The 17,284-nt window shown below is 37.9% G+C and overlaps 1 protein-coding gene across 2 annotated transcripts in view; it reads right to left on the bottom strand.

Annotated features, from left to right (window-relative positions):
* Positions 1-3,156: 3,156 nt before the first annotated feature.
* Yes1 (YES proto-oncogene 1, Src family tyrosine kinase) overlaps positions 3,157-17,284 on the bottom strand; it is a 62,884-nt gene continuing 48,756 nt past the window's right edge. For both annotated transcript variants that reach the window (XM_021161697.3, XM_085836587.1), the window contains exons 10-12: positions 15,612-15,765; positions 12,250-12,381; positions 3,157-5,690 (exon numbers count right to left, since the gene is read on the bottom strand). In XM_021161697.3, the coding sequence (XP_021017356.1) occupies positions 5,482-5,690; positions 12,250-12,381; positions 15,612-15,765 (495 nt within the window). In that variant the 3' untranslated portion in view covers positions 3,157-5,481. The remainder of the gene's footprint in view (positions 5,691-12,249; positions 12,382-15,611; positions 15,766-17,284) is intronic.

Here is a 17,284-nt window from a genome sequence, read left to right as displayed (position 1 = left end):
GAGTTTCATGCGTTTAACAAATTGTATCTTATATCTTGGGTATCCTAAGTTTTTGGGCTAATATCCACTTATCAGTGAGTACATATTGTGTGAGTTCCTTTGTGACTGTGTTACCTCACTCAGGATGATGCCCTCCAAGTCCATCCATTTGCCTAGGAATTTCATAAATTCATTCTTTTTAATAGCTGAGTAGTACTCCATTGTGTAAATGTACCACATTTTCTGTATCCATTCCTCTGTTGAGGGGCATCTGGGTTCTTTCCAGCTTCTGGCTATTATAAATAAGGCTGCTATGAACATAGTGGAGCATGTGTCCTTATTACCGGTTGGAACATCTTCTGGATATATGCCCAGGAGAGGTATTGCTGGATCCTCTGGTAGTATTATGTCCAATTTTCTGAGGAACCACCAAACTGATTTCCAGAGTGGTTGTACAAGCTTGCAATCCCACCAACAATGAAGGAGTGTTCCTTTTTCTCCACATCCTCGCCAGCATCTGCTGTCACCTGAATTTTTGATCTTAGCCACACACATTCTGACTGGTGTGAGGTGGAATCTCAGGGTTGTTTTGAGTTGCATTTCCCTGATGATTAAGGATGTTGAACATTTTTTCAGGTGCTTCTCTGCCATTCGGTATTCCTCAGGTGAGAATTTTGTTCAGTTCTGAGCCCCATTTTTTAATGGGGTTATTTGATTTTCTGGAGTCCACCTTCTTGAGTTCTTTATATATATTGGATATTAGTAAGAAAATTAGTATTTTCTTACCATTCTCCAGTACGTTAACATCAAACTTATCTTTGGGTTTTTAAATTGTATTGTTTTAATGTTTAATTTTATGAATCATTGTTTATGTTGCTGACTTGAGTTTCATAAGAAAAACATTGTCAAAAGACTTCTAACATTAGATTAGGAAAGAGTTTTCATAGTTCCTAAAATGGCCCCAAACTTTTGGCATTTCATATAATGCATTTATGTAGAGTGATCAAATATTCAGTCAAGATTAAATTCTTTGTGTAAAAATAAAAAAGAGCTGGCTGTGATGTCTCATGCCTGTAGTCCCAGCGCTTGGCAGGCAGAAGTAGTAGTTCCAGGACAGCCTCAGTTACAAGCAAGTTTAAGACCAGCCTAGGCTACCTGAGACCACATATTCAAACATACACAGATGCACATGCACACACACAAGTGGTACCTCTATCTCATTAGTATGTAAATGTGATTTTTATCTGCGTTTAATGGTAAAATTATACTCAAAACTTACTTCAAAACCAATTTATGACTTTATCAGTTTTACCCAGTTATGTAATTTTTTTTAAAAGAGAAAATGGAGTCATAAATGGAAAAAGTTTAAGCATTCCTGGTTTAAACAACAACAAAAAGGCAAAAACAAAATAAAACCCATCATTGGCATAAGGGCTGGAAAGAACAGATTTTAAGGAAGGAAGTAGTGCTAGCAGGATATAGTTTTGGTTTATCTAGCACACTGGCTTTGTGTGTGTGTGTTAATTAATAGACAAGGCTATTCTTGACTTGGCTGTCAATTTGACTACATGTAATCTTCAGATTTTTGAGGTAGGAAAACAAGCCTTTACCCTTTCAGTTAGGAAGAGAGAGACATACCTTTAATTCACATCAAAGCTAATCTGGGCCACAGTTTCTGCTGGAAGCCTATAGAAGGTCATAGAAGGAGGAGTGTTTGCTTTTGCCCTTGGCCTGCTTGTACTCACCTTGCTAGCAAGTCCATTCTTTTTTTTTTTTAAAGATTTATTTATTATATGTAAGTACATTGTAGCTGTCTTCAGACACCCCAGAAGAGGGCATCAGATCTCACTACGGATGGTTGTGAGCCATCATGTGGTTGCTGGGATTTGAACTCACGACCTTCAGAAAAGCAGTCGGTGCTCTTAACCACTGAGCCAGCCCAAGTCCATTCTTTCACTGGTATTTGAGCCTCCTTCCAAGGGGGCTTCCATGACTTTCCAGCCATTGTTGGATTAGCTGGACCAAAGTAAGCCATCTAATAAATCCTATATAGAGATTCATTCTGTAAGTTTTGTGACTCCAGAGAACAATGGTCTTCAGGAGCTCTGCAATGGCATCCTGAGAACAGTGGACTCGCAGATGTGAGATGACAGTCAGTAAGATCCAAGAGAAGATCTGCACAGACAAGACTGACTTGGTTTTATACTGTGTTGGGAAACCATAGGAAAGTAAGAGACAACAAACAGTAATGTCATGTTTTATAGTCCAATAGCTTCTAAATGACTCAAAATGTTAAAAACAAAGAGCATAAACTATAAAATAGGTGATAAGAATTTTTAATATTGTGACAGATACTTTCTAAGAATAAAAAGGAATATACTTGACACAATACAAATGTACAACTTAAATGTCAATCAAGTATATATAACATTAAAAACTAATCAGCAAAATATAAAAAAATGTGGTTTTTTGAGACAGGGGCTTTCTGTGTAACCCTAGCTGGACTGGAACTGTCTGTGTAGACCGGGCTGTCCTGGAAATAAGATCTGCCTGTCTCTTCCTTTTGAGGGTTGGGATTAGAAGTATGTATGCCATAGGATTGTTAATATACTCCATAAATAATGCACTGAAGAAAACTTCGTGCTGATTTACTGTTATTTGAAAATGTTTTTTAAGAAATCATGAAGAGGGGAAAATCTTACTTGAAGCAGTAGTAAAAAGTAATCAACACAATTATAGTGCCGAAAATAATCAGGGCTTTTGACTTGACATTTACATTTGTATTTTCATTAAGCCTTTGAAAAGAGAATTGTAGAACACAGAGAAATGTGTGTGTGAATTCCTAATGGCCCAGAGTGGCTGCTCTACTTTACAGCCTCCATACTGCCTACGTATCCTAAATAGCTTCACTCAAAACACCAAGGGTTCCTATGTGATACAGTAACTGTATTTGCTGATACAATTTTAGAACATATCACTTACTAGACACAAGAAATTAGTCATGTGAAATAAATTCAACAGTATTCTAAATGTAAGAAGAGACGATTTTAACTCTGTTAAGGATATCCAAGGATGTTCTAACTGAACATTTTTTTCCTAATGGAAGAATAAATTCAGAATATGCCAATATTTACAAAGTTAATGAAATACAAAGAGCAACAGAAAAGAATACATAGATGCATTCAACAAAGAATTTTATTTTAATAATTCATAAAACAATATTACAATATTTTATAAAAATATTAAGTTTTAGGCTACCATTATTTACTTTAAAAAGTGTTTGTGCTAGAAGGCTGCTTTTTTAACAACTTTCATTTCTGGTAAGTGTGTTAAAGTTCCACGTTAAGACAACACAGATGAAAGCTGTTGAAAAAAAATCCTCAAATGTACAAAACTGTTTCTTTTTCTTGATAATTAAAAAATACATAACAATTTAAACTGAAAACATATTAGATTAGTGTTGCCTCCTTACTATACAATTTGTATTATAAGGAGCTGCTCCATTTAGTTAAAATCTAAAGAACGCTATCAATTTTTCTGCCTTATTTTTCTGATCAGCTTTAGTACATAGACATATTTTATTACCCTTTAATGAATGCTTAGATACACTATAATACCATAGTTCACATGAAGCCCTTTAAAACACTCATGTCACAGACTGTAGATATCAGGGCAAGAGGACCCAGTCTTCTCAGGAGCCCCTCTTGGCAGAGGAGTCAGTACTGACTGAATAGGTTAAGTCAAAGAAAAACCAATACAACTTTTAGTACCAGAACTTTTGCCAATTTGCATGAGGTTCACTTGTCACATTTAAAATTTGAACATGTTTACCATGGCACACATTTTTATATTTACTGATGGTAGTTCAAAATTATATTCTGAAAATAAAAAGAACTTGATATAATGCCTTAAAGTATAACTATAAAATATTTTAAAACATAAATATTAGACTTTTAGCAGACTCGATTTTTCACTTGCTAGATCCTTAAACTGTTAATACTACTCAGTTCAAATTAATATTTCATAATCTCTGAGTTAGAAAAACTCTCATTTTAAATGCTTTACATCTGCACTTTAAATGGGCAAAATCCGCCTCCCCCTTATATTACAGTTACTCAGTAAGTATTTTTCCTCAAATTAATTATATTATAAAAGGAAAATATGATAACCATCAAGTATATTTGTAATGTAAGTAAAGTTTCCAACAGGGATTTGAAACTTGATGTTCTAAAAGGTTCTGTATAAAAGTTGGGCCACTGAAATTAGGGTAAAGCCTTATCCTCACTATTTTGAGGAGATAAAACTTAGTGTATATGATAAGAAAATTAGTTTTACAATCATACTTTAAAACTTTTAAAGTCTAAGAAAACAGCTAATGAGGAGCTCTGAGTGCCAGAAAGCCATGTTGTTTCTCTACAACACCAACATTAGACATTCCATCCATCCCAATACCTGTAGAACTTTCACATGTCTTCTCTCATATTTCTTTAAATACATTTTCTTCTCTCCTATTCTATACTCAATACAAGCAAAGTGCATTCAAGTCCCTGATCTAGCGATGTTTTCTATTTGTGGAGCCCATAGTCATAAAAACATACTAGCAACGCCTCATAGTACTCCACTTATTTTTTTAAAATTGACTGCTTAAATGTTAGGTTTGTTTTTTATTTTTATGCTATGCAAATATTAAAAGATTTTTCTCTTGGACTGGATAGAATAATTTCAATTGTATATAACCCTTTAAAAATTAATACATCCTTGTAAAAAGATTAATCCACTTTCTGGTTACCTTCATTATTCAAAGCTGAACAATTCAAGACATGACTGATATGAAAAATTTGTTTTGCTTTCCAGTTCTCTGGACAAAGTGTGAACATACTGTATTATGTTTCTAAATTCCATGGCTTTTTAAAATCAACGTTTTTGATGCTGTTTATAATCCATTCTTTTGCATTTGGAAGACTTGGCCCATTTTCACACATAAGGAGGCCTCTGATAGGAGTGCATGCTGACTATTAAACAGGGAAAAAACAAAACAAAACAAACAAAAAAAAACTTTAAGAAAAAAAATTCTAGAAAAATTTAAAAACTGGAATGGAATTACTTGGTCCCATATAGTTCTTTGATCTTAGAATTTTACTATGGTGTAACAGCCAAGTTTTATACATACCAATAAATAGTTTTCTCTTGGCAAGTTTGGGGAAGAAAAGGCAATGACTAGTAAACAGTAGTCCTGTTGCTCTTTCTTACCATGCTACATCCACAATCACACTATCTAGCTCTACTTTCTCTGGACCTTGAAGTACGCTGTAAGATGCATCATTGGTACTTTAGAGTTTAACGCTTGGAGAAAAAAAAAAAGTGGTTTTGAGTAACCATATCTGGAATTCCAGTTTACCATAAGAAACATGCCGAGTGAAGCATATCTTCTCATTTCTGTGCAGGAAGAACTCACACAAGGTCTCTCTGTTTTGGCAGATCTGTGCACACAGGCTACTTGGATTATAAATTTTCTCCTGGTTGGTACTGTGGCTCTGTAGCAGTGAAGTAGTCTTCCAAGAAGGACTGAATATATTCAAATGTTGGTCTTTCATCAGGATCCTTCTTCCAGCAAAGATTCATCAATTCATGGAGGGATTCAGGACAGCCCTGGGGGCAAGGCATTCTGTATCCCCGCTCTACTTGTTCCAATACTTCACGATTTACCATACCTAATGTTAAGATTCAAATATTAAAAACAACAGTCCTGGCCATAAATACCAAGAGAGAGTAAACATCCTAGTTAGTAGCTGAAGAAACATCAAGTTTATCTTGTAAAAAGGCATATCAATTAATATAAAGAAATGTTAAATAATAATCTGTATTTTAATATGACTGTGGTGGCTTGAATATGCTTGGCCCATGGGAAGTGGCACTATTAGGAGGTATGGCCTTGTTGTAATATGTGTGGTCTTGTTGAAGGAAGTATGTCATCATGTAGGCAGGCTTTAGGGTCTCCTAGAGGAGATATGGTCTTACTTTGTTGTCTGTTGGTCTGGAACTCACAAAGATCCACCTGTTTTTCCTTCTCAAGTACTGGAATTAAAGCACACAAAGCTATACCAGGTTTATGGGCATTTGAATGAGAATGGCCTCAATGAGATAGGTTCAAATATGCTTAGTCACCAGTTAATTGAATTGTTTGGCCTTAGGATTAGGCCTTGTTGGAGGTGTGTCACTAGGACAATGCCAGGACTAATGTTTCTTTCTCTTTCTCTGCTTGGCGCTTGCTCATCAGGATATAATGCTCTCCAGTACTGCTCCCTTGCCAGGTCTGTGTGCTCCCTGCCCTGGGGACCCTGGACTGAGCCTCTGAAACTGAAGGCAGCTCCTCAGTCAAGTGCTTCCCTTGGTCACACTGTCATTTCACAGTAACTAAAACGGCTCTTTCCTCCTCCCACTAAATCAGCGGTTTTCAACCTGTGGGCTACAACCTCTTACAAGGGTCATATACCAAGAGATCCTCCATATTAAATATTTATGTTACAATTCATAACAATACCAAACTTAGAGTTATGAAGTAGCAACAAAAATAATTTTATGGTTTAGGGTCACCTCAACATGAGAATTCTGTGTTAAAGGGTCATTAGGAAACTTGAGAACCACTGCAATAAATAATTGTGACTTTATTTTTCTTCTACAGAATATAAAATTTTGCACCAATAGACCTATTTTATGTTTGAAGGGACTCTGACCAGCTTGAGCATGGTGGGCATGGCTCTGGTAGGCCTTGTCTTGCTCTAAAAACCATTAGACTACATACCTAAAGCTAGCCACTAAGGTCTATTCCTTTATTTGGCCACTTCCTCCTCCTGAAGCTGACCACTAAGGCCCAGCTATCAAAGTATTGAAGTCTAGCAATCAAAAGCCTCCTTTGACTCAGGAGGCAGAGGCAGGCGGATTTCTGAGTTTGAGGCCAGCCTGGTCTATAAAGTGAGTTCCAGGACAGCCAGGGCTATACAGAGAAAGAAGCCCTGTCTCAAAAAAACAAAACAAAACAAGCCTCCTTTGGCTCACCTAATGAATACACCCAATTAAAATTAAACACCTTATCCTTACATGGAATTTCCCCCTCTACCTTTATAAGCCTCCATTTGCCCAAGGGGCCACATCTGTCTCTATCCAGAGGCAGTTCTTTGTCCTCCATGACAAATACCCCTCTCTCTCCCTCTCCCCTGCTTCCCTCCCCTTCTCCATATCCTCTATCTCTTGTCTGTCTCTTATTCACTGCCCTCTCCCACAGAGGCAAACAAATCTCCTTCGTGCTGAGAACCTGATTGTGGGGGTCCTGAGCAGATACTATTTCTTACAACGTTGACATTCTGAATTACACACAGGACATTAGGTTTTAACAGTAAATGTACTGTCAAATCACCTGGTTCTTCCTTGGCAAGACCTGGCTTCAGGTTTTGTTTAATTTTGCCTCTTCTACTAGAGCACTGTTGTAGAAACACAGTCCAGGAATAGTGTCATGTGAGGAGAATTCTGAGTGCTTATGAGAACATTCCAAGAAAACAAGTCTTGTGACCTAAGTTTCTTGAAAAACATGAAATTATTATTGGAATGTGTTTTTGTGCTCCTCCTAGGTGTAGCATAGGACTTGAGTTTACTTCAGATAGTTCATTAGTTTGTGGTTGTAAATCAATTAGATGTTAAAACTATCCTCTTTATGCCTCTATGGGAATTTTACACAGCTTGAACTCACGAGAACTTTACTCATGTGACCTTTCTTAACCCTCAGAGTACAAAACTGTTTGAGGTGCTGACTAAGGTTGGCTATTTAATGAGACGTTAGTCTCCTTATTTATCAGCTCCATTCTTACAGGTTCCTCCTTAGACTTCTTTCTCCTTTGTTCAGTTAAAACAAATAAAAAAACCCACAGAAACAAACAAAAACTGATGTCTTCGTTTTGACTTCCATCAGTATGCCCACTTAGAAAATATTGGGGAGAAATGTTATGTAAATATGGGACTCATTTTTAAAAAAAGGAAGCTTCCTTGATCACCATGAAATAAAAAACAAACAAACAAACAAACAAAAAAAACAACTGGATTATGGATCTGTTTAAATCTGTAGTTGTTTGTAGCAAGATAGCAGATTTTAGATTGTCTATTGTGGCCAAAATGGAAAGTAGACCATGACTAAAACCTCAAAGTGAAATTCCTTAATTTAAGTGTTTTCCCCCCTCTGGCTATATTTACTAGTATATTGAGGGCAGAAGTAGATTTTATCCAGCATTATGATTGTGTTAGGAAGCAATAAAATAATGATCTTAGGCGCAATCTCGGTGGAGGGCCCCAAGGTCCCCAGAGGAGTCTCCACGCTGTAGGCACCCTGGCACACTTGGGATCTTGAGATCACTGGTGAGTGGAACGCAACATCAGCTCCAAAAAACCCAGAGGGTCTGGTGCTAGCAGCAACAGGGTCAAAGGACAAAGGCAGGCCCTAGCCCACCCAGAATCTTGGGATCACTGAGACCAGTCTACGCAGGAGAGAGCACATGGGCTTGGACAGGGTCCCTTCGGGCCTTCATCCTCAGCCAGGAGACAGAGCTGGGACCCAAGACGCCTGGGCACCTTCCCTGCTAGAGGAGAGTTTGCCTCCAGGGAAGGCTCTGACCCTGGGACTCAAGAGGTGGATCTGAGCTCCAGACTTCTGTGCACCTTCCCTGCAAGAGGAGAGCTTGCCTGCAGAGTGCTCTGACCACTGGACTGTGTTTCTACAACAGTGCTCTAGTAGAAGAGGCAAAATTAAACAAAACCTGAAGCCAGGTCTTGCCAAGGAAGAACCAGGTGATTTGACAGTACATTTACTGTTAAAACCTAATGTCTTGTGTGTAATTCAGAACGTCAACGTTGTAAGAAATAGTATCTGCTCAGGACCCCCACAATCAGGTTCTCAGCACGAAGGAGATTTGCTATTACATTTGCTATTACAAACTGAGAGAAATAAAACTACAATAGTCAGTCAAACTTAAGTTCATATTAGATACTAGTTTAGTTAATTATAGTGAGATGTTTGCAAGGTTATTCAGACAGTAAATAGTTAAAAATAAACAATGTTTGGACAATTCAGATATACTACAGATAATTAGTTTTTGAAACCTCAGAGATCCACAGAATATGACATTTGAAATGTTTTGTTAATTATCTTTTTGACAATGAGACAGGTCTGCTCCTGACAGACAGAACCCCCACTCCACTTCAAAGAAGATGGTAGGTATGAGTAACTTCCATCTGGAGTTGCTTCAATTGTGGTAAGCTAGCCTATGCTTCAAATATAGACAAAATCCTGTCCAGAACGGACAGATGGATCCAGGGAAGTTGACTGCCATTCTAGTAAGACAGGGTAAGCAAGTCCTTCACAGTCACTGCTTCATATGTCCGTCGAGGTCCCTGACCCATGAGAGATTTTGTGCAGGGAAATATATATATATATATATATATGTATATATATATATATATACACACACACATATATATATACACACACACACACATATATATATATGGATTCTTCTACATGGAGCCATCCAGTCTGACCAGTACCATTAGCCTCAAGATGCTGTTTTATTCTCCAGTGTATATTTTTGGATTTGTTTAAAAAATCATATTTCTTTACATATGTGGAAATAAGGTTTTCATATATGTTAAGAATTTAGTCACCAAATATTCGGGGAGACAATGTCTCAACTAGACATGGTGTACCGCCAAGAAAATCTACCAGTGTCAGAAATGTCTTGTGATGAAGGGGTCCCAGTGAAACCCCCTGTCAAACATCACAGGCTCCTGCCCAGGTTCCTGGTTGTTCTCCACAACCTGATGGTAAGGGCAACATTTACTAATGACATGGAGCAGGGTTTTACAGGTGAGCTGCTGCCTGATACAAAGATTCATGACTAATGATTGGCATTCCTGGCATTCTGCCCGCACTGGAAGAGAAATCATCAGTTATCCCCCAGCTACCTACAACAGCAGTCTGCCTGCAAGACAGACTGGTGCAACAGTGCCACAAAGGTTATGGGGATAACCAAACACTTTCTGAAAGGATTTAAGGCATACTCTAAGAGATGGAACCTATACCTGACACTGCCAAAGTGGCCAAGAAACGAAGATAGATGCCCAATGGACCTTTGGGGGAAACAACTATTATTATTTGGCTAAAGGAGCATAGTAAAAACTCCTAACGACATATTGCTATAGCCATAGTTCAGTGTCTTAAGTCCTATCAGACAGAGAACTCACTTAAGCCATCAGAGAAGTTTCTTCTTGCAGAAGATGGACATTAACACAGAGTCCCACAACTAGAAAATGTGCAGAGATTGAGAGATTTAAAAAAAAAAAAAAAAACAGTCCTAAATGAGGTGTACTGGCTGGTTTTGTGTGTCAACTTGATACAAGCTGGAATCATCAGAGAGGAAGAAGCCTTAATGGAGGAAATGCCTCTGTAAGATCCAGCTGTAAGGGATTTTCTCAATTAGTGATAGAAGGGGGAGAGTCCAATTCATGGTGGGTGATGCTATTCCTGGACTAGTCCTGGGATATATATATATATATATAAAGCAGGCTGAACAAGCCATGTGAAACAAGCCAGTAAGCAGGACCCTTCGATGGCCTCTGCATCAGCTCCTGCCTCCAGGTTCCTGCTCTGTTTGAGTTCCTAACAGTGATAAACAGCAATGTGGAAGTTAAGTTGAACAAACCCTATCCTCCCTAGCTTGTTTTTTAGTTATGGTGTTTCACTGCAGCAATTTAAACCATAACTAAGACAGGATGTCTTCATCAAAGCCCCCCAATGTTCAGCCCCTATGTGGAAGCAGACAGATTGTAAAGGTAGAGGTGATCGTTGACTCCAAAGAAACACTGTCTTCCAGATACAATAGGACTGTTGTGTGTACACACTCCCAGACTTTTGTAACACACAATCTGTACAGGTTCAAGCCCAATGGAGTCCCAGCACTGAAAGGGGAAATTAGGTATGATGTCCCATCCCTAATCATTAGGTATTTGCAACTTATAACCTAACAAAGAGAAACATTAGTTTTCCCTAATGAAGTGTCACTTGGTACATTAACCACATTCCTATATGGGGTATGACCATATGCTTAGGGGTAGCTACTCAACAAAAATGAACTTAATATATATCTGCAGACTTTTGTTGTTGTTCTTATTGTTTTTCAAGACAGGTTCCTCTGTGTAGCTCTGGCTGTTCTGGAACTAGCTCTGTACACTGCGCTAGCCTAGAACTTAAAGAGATTCACCTACCTCTATGAGTGCTGGGATTAAAGGTATACACCAGGCCTGGTGTGGCATGTTTTTTCTTTTTTTGGTCTTATTGGTCTTTTACTTATTTGTTTTGACTTTCATTTTGTGGGGTTTTGTTTTTTGAAATGGAGGGAAAAAAACCAAAGATGGGTGGGTAGAGAGGTGAGGAAAATGGGAGGAAAAATGTTAAAAATATATTGTATGAAAAAAAATTAATAAAAAAAAGGTTGACCACGGATTAAGACAGAAGCAGAATCTTACTGGACAGGGTGATGAGCAGTGACCATTAAGTGAGGAGAGCTGTATGTGTCAGCACACAATGAAAGGATGTGGACCACAGACTACAACAGCACTACAACTACAGCTCAAGTGTTAAGGAATGGCATGAAACAGAAGATCAGTAGAGCAATTCTTCTTGAAGACTGCATTTTCTACATTCTCACATTCCTCAACTATTAGGCTAACTTCAGTGGAATGTTTGAGAGGTAACAGGTTGAAGGAATATTCAATTATAGCTGAATTTCAATTAAGCTAAAATTTCTTCTTGCTCCCCCAAACCTATATAGACATAAAAAAGAGGAAATTTTTAGAGTAGTTTTTCCCTGCCCTCTTCTTATTAAAGAGAAAACATTTCTTCTCAAAACAATCTTTTGAGTCTAGAATGTCACACTTCTAGAAAAGAATATTACTTGGGGTGGGGGAGCAAATATAACCTAGATATTTAAGATATGCTTCTGATCTGAGGAACACAACAGATAAAAGGACTTTTTGGGAAAACATCTTACAGAAGAATACAGGTTATACTTCCTGTGCTTGCTAAAGGATTCTAGCTCTCACGAGCTACTATACACCCAATTAAAGGGGGTGTGAAAAAAAAAGTCTTTCTCCCTCACATTTTTGCTGAGTGTATCCCTCACTAAAACCTATGCTGAGATACTAAAGAGCTAAAGAGAAACACAAGCTCACCTGGATATGGCACTCTTCCTTTTGTTACCAGCTCTGTCTGTAGAATTCCAAATGACCACACATCTGACTTTATTGTAAATCGACCATACAGAGCAGCCTCAGGAGCTGTCCACTTGATTGGAAATTTTGCACCTATAAACAATATTGACAATTTAAGTGTTTTTAAAGAATACTTGTGTAAATGTAAGGTACACAGGCCTAATCTTTATCACTATCCCAATTCTATGTGTTTAAGTCTTCAAACACAGAAAATATATGGAAAACAGCACTAACTTAAAATTTTTACACTAAGTCTGGTTTTTTTCTTTTATTTAATGATATAAAAAGTTGCTGGTAGGAACAGAAAATGATTCAATAATACAGTAGTAGAGGTTTTAATAAGACAGAAATGTAGATTATAAAATCTTGATCAATCTCTACCTACCTAACTATCTATCTATCTATCTATCTATCTATCTATCTATCTATCTATACACACATGCACACACACCTACCTTAGGCTGGCCTTAAATTTTCACAATCCTGTCTCAGCCTCCTGAAAGCTGGGGTTACAATCATTAGCTAAATCAAACTAAATCTGTAACTATTTTTTGCTTGTTTATTTGTGCTCACATGCACGGCTATATGTGTGTGTGTGTGTGTGTATAGTATGAGGTGAACAAAAATTAAAACTTCATGTACAAGTCTCTCTCTCTCCCCTTGTTGAGCTTTTTGAGGAAGGGTCAGCTAGTCTCTAACATGCTATCTATTGGAGAATGACTGTGAATACTGATCCTTCCACCTCTCACTCACAAGTGCTAGGTTTAGAGACATGACATACTATATATACTATTGTAAAATCAACAACTTCAGGGTCACCTGACATCCAGTGGCTGTACCTAATTATGTTTGAAGGCATATTCCGTTAGATCTAATAGCTACTGGCTTTTGCTTATAATCATTTCTGTATTTTGTGCTGTCTTTGCATAAGTTTTTATTGTGCTATCATATTTTTTGTTGTGTGTTTGGTTGTGTGCATGTGCCACGAAACTTGTATGAAGGTCAGAGGACAACTTTGTGGAGTTGGCTCTACCTTTCTACCTTTACATGGGTTCCAAAAATCAAACTCAGGTCACCAGGCTTGAGAAGCAAGCACATTTGCCAGCTGAACAATCTCACCTACCCTTGTGTTACCATTTTAAAAACGCCATGTTCATTTACACAAATATTTAATATATGATTTTAATACACAAGCATTATGGGTACACAAACAATAAAGCTGCCAGAAAATTGTGTACTTATGCTAATAAAATTATTGGTAATGTATATGCTTGAGGTGATTATATATACACATATATATATATTTACAACATAAATAAAGAGTTCTTAGATATTAGGAAAATATCATTCGATTTTCATCTGTCACAATAACAAGAGGTTTCATTAGAGAGTGGCAGCTAAATTAGCCTTAAACAAATGGTGAGGATTTTCTAAGTAAGGATTACAGGAACCTATGACTACTTGGAGGTAAGTATACATAGGGGTAGAGACAGCAAAGAAGTAGAGAAGACAGTGAAATGACTCAGAAGTTAAGAGCACTAGCTGCTTTTCTAGAGGGAATGGCTTGATCCTCAGCACCTACCTAACAGCTAACTTCCATTTGTGGCTCCAGTTCTAGAGGATCTGACACCCTCTTCTGGCTTCCACAGGTACTACATGCACGCTGTGCACAGACATAACATGCAAGCAAAACACCCACACATAAAATAAAAATAAATACTTTTAAAAAACAGGAGCTTACTGGGTGATGATGGCAGGCATATTTAATCACAGCACTCAGAGAGTCAGGGGCCAGCCTGCTCTATAGAGTGGGTTCCAGGACAGTCAAGGTTACAGAGAGAAAGCCTGTCTCAAAAAACAAAAACAAAAACAAAAATCCCCAAACCTGGAGCTAAATCATAGTTTTTCTACCTTGGCAATGCTGACTATTATGGGCATGTAATTATCTTCTGTGTTTGATTATTAGTCTGTATGTCACAGCATATCTATCAGATGTTGATAGTAGTTCCCAAACTGGAACAACCAAAACTGTTTCTAGACACTGCTGATGTCACCTTGGAGTAGGAAGAAATAATGCTTGATTGGGAATCACCTTCAATCTGAGACAACAGTTTAAATAACAATTCCCCAAGTGAGACAGGCGCTAGCTCATGGGTCAGAGCTTGCGCACTTGAGGACCTGAATATGGCTTCCTAGACCCATGTAAAGCTATAACTAGTGTTTGCAATCTTAGTCTTTTACGGTGAGGGGAAGTGGAAACAAGAAAACGTCAGGAAGTTTGCAGACAGCTAGTCCTAGCCTTATACTGGGAAACAAGAAATTAAATTTCAAACAAGATGGGAAGATGCCCAAGGTTGTCTTCTGACCTTTGCATGCTTACTGTATCATGTGTGTATCTATACTCATACACACAAACACACATGCACACATAAAGGATAAATAAAATTTACTGCTAACATCCTAAAGAAAGTAACAAGGATATTTTATCTGCTATATTTATAATGCAAAAGTATCTTGTCAAGTTCTTTGCAGGAATTAACTATTAGAAAGCTGAAGTGTTGTTACCAGATATAATTTTATGTATAATATCAATATTTGAGCCCTCTGGAAAAATCTAGAACTATTTGTTTTTATTGTAACTTTTTAAAAATTGTTTTATTTTTAAGCTTCAAAAATTTTTTTTTGCATACATATATGCATTTGTACATGCATTTGAGTGGAGGCTATTCATGCCACAGCATGGGTACAGCAGACAAGACAATTTTAGGGAGTTGTTTCTTTTTTCTACCTTGTCAAGACAGGGTCTCTCACGTCTGATGCTAACCTACCCACTCCAGGTTAGCTGGCCTGCCAGCTTCTGAATGCTTCTCCTACCTTCACCTTCCATCCCCTCCTACAGAAATGTTAGGATTACAGGTGACAGGGATCCTAGGGGTCAAACATAGACCATCAGGCTTTGCATTCCAAGTGTTTTGCTGGGCCTTCTTCTTATACCCCTTTCCCCCAAATTCTACTGACTTCCAACAGATCTCACATAGAGAGCTGCTTTGCTACATGCGAAACACCCACTCAGAGGCATTTAGTCTACAGATAGTTATGTGCCAGGTCTACATGAACATGCATGTTACATGATGGGCAAAAAGGCAGCCTCACAACAAAGGACTTTTGAAGCTGCATCCTACCTGACAGCCCACAGGCAGGAGCAGGCAGGGACCTGGCTATCCACCAGAACTGTCTATATTCCACGAGGCTCTGGGTATTCAAAGTAGTATTAAGATAAGCATAGGACATTAGATTATAGGCATCTATGTATGTTACTTTACCTTGTCTTGCTGTGTATTCGTTGTCTTCAATTAATCTTGCTAAGCCAAAATCTGCTATTTTGCATACAAGATTTTCTCCTACAAGAATATTAGCAGCTCGGAGATCTCGGTGAATATAGTTCATTCTTTCAATATAAGCCATGCCATCAGCAATCTTAGGAGAGGAAAAAATGCAAAATATATGATGCAAAGGGAAAAAGACACTTATTGTTAAACTGTTGAAAAACTGGGTAGCTCAAAAACAATGACAGTAATAGACAGTCTAGAACACAACAACAAAAACAACAACAAAAAACTCTGCAACAAGAACAAGAGCAACAAAGCTGGGCGTGGTGGCACATGCCTTTAATCCCAGCACTCAGGAGGCAGAGTCAGGCAGATTTCTGAGTTCGAGGCCAGCCTGATCTACAAAGTGAGTTCCAGGACAGCCAGGGCTATACAGAGACACCCTGTCTCGAAACAAACAAACAAACAAACAAAAAACCAAAAGAACAAGAGCAAAGAAAAGCTAAATTTTTATATCCTAACACTACAAGGACAAAAAAACCCCCAACATATCACTATGGCCAGCACAATGTCCTATTTTCTGGTCAACGGTTAGAAGAAGTGCATCATAAGACAAAACAAAAACCAACACAAATCTAAGGTGCTGAAGTACCAACACATTATAGCTCGTCAGTCAGATGTGCCAACAGCACATTTTCATATGCCTTAAGGAGTTTAAAAAAAAAAGGCTTTAACATTTTTTAAAGGGCAGTGAAAAATAATGAGGCCCAACAGAGTTTGTAGGTGGCTCATAAAGCCCAGGTTATTTACTTAAGGTTTTTTGTTTGTTTCTTGTAATAAAAAAGGTCTGCCATTTTTCCAAGAGAAGTGCCTAATAGCCTTGAACAAAGAGCCTTGTACATGCCTGTCTCCTCTGAAGTTACTCTACATTATCAGATGTTATGGATATGTGGATTCTTAGTGATAGATAAGAGCTGCAGAAGCAAGCTCATCAACTGTAGCCAATAAATAGTGCCTGCAATACTTGCATCTATCTTAATAGAAACTTTGCAAGCAAAATTCAGAAGTATAAAAGACTAATTCTTACCTGTATATTATCTGAATTCTTGTCTTAGACTAGAATAAACAAAAAAATTTCAGCACACTTTCAGGTTTTAATATTTGGAATAACCTTCATCTATCTTAGTCTGTCTGCCTGCCTGCCTTCCTTCCTTTTCTTTCTGAATAACCTTCATCCACCTTAGTTTTCTTGTCTTTCCCTCTCTTTCTTCTTTTTGTTTGGTTTTTCAAGACAGCTTCTCTGTATAGTCCTAAAACTCATTCTGCAGACCAGGCAGGCCTTGGAGTCAGAGATTGCGCCTCTGCCTCCTGAGTGCTAGGATTAAAAGCATGTGCTGCCACCACACCCAGCCCATCTTAATTTTCTTAAATTTATCTGCTGAAATGTAAATACAAACTTTGCACTTATGGATGAAATGTGTCAAAGGCCATATGACACAGGGCAGCACCTGACTGAGAGAGCTACAGCAGTCTAATACTGGCTCTGCTACTAAGGAGCTCACACGGAACTAGCGCCAATGTTCCTTCCTCTCCTAAAATTCTATTATTTCATTACACAAAATTTTAACATTATGCCAAGATTCTTCTGCATTTTAAACATATGCTTT

Source organism: Mus caroli, unplaced genomic scaffold (genome assembly GCF_978045245.1).
Source record: "Mus caroli unplaced genomic scaffold, Mus_caroli_1 scaffold_4, whole genome shotgun sequence".
Classification (NCBI taxonomy): domain Eukaryota; kingdom Metazoa; phylum Chordata; class Mammalia; order Rodentia; family Muridae; genus Mus; species Mus caroli.
The sequence above is the reverse complement of the archived record's forward strand: the minus strand, read 5'-3'. Positions and strand labels throughout refer to the sequence as shown.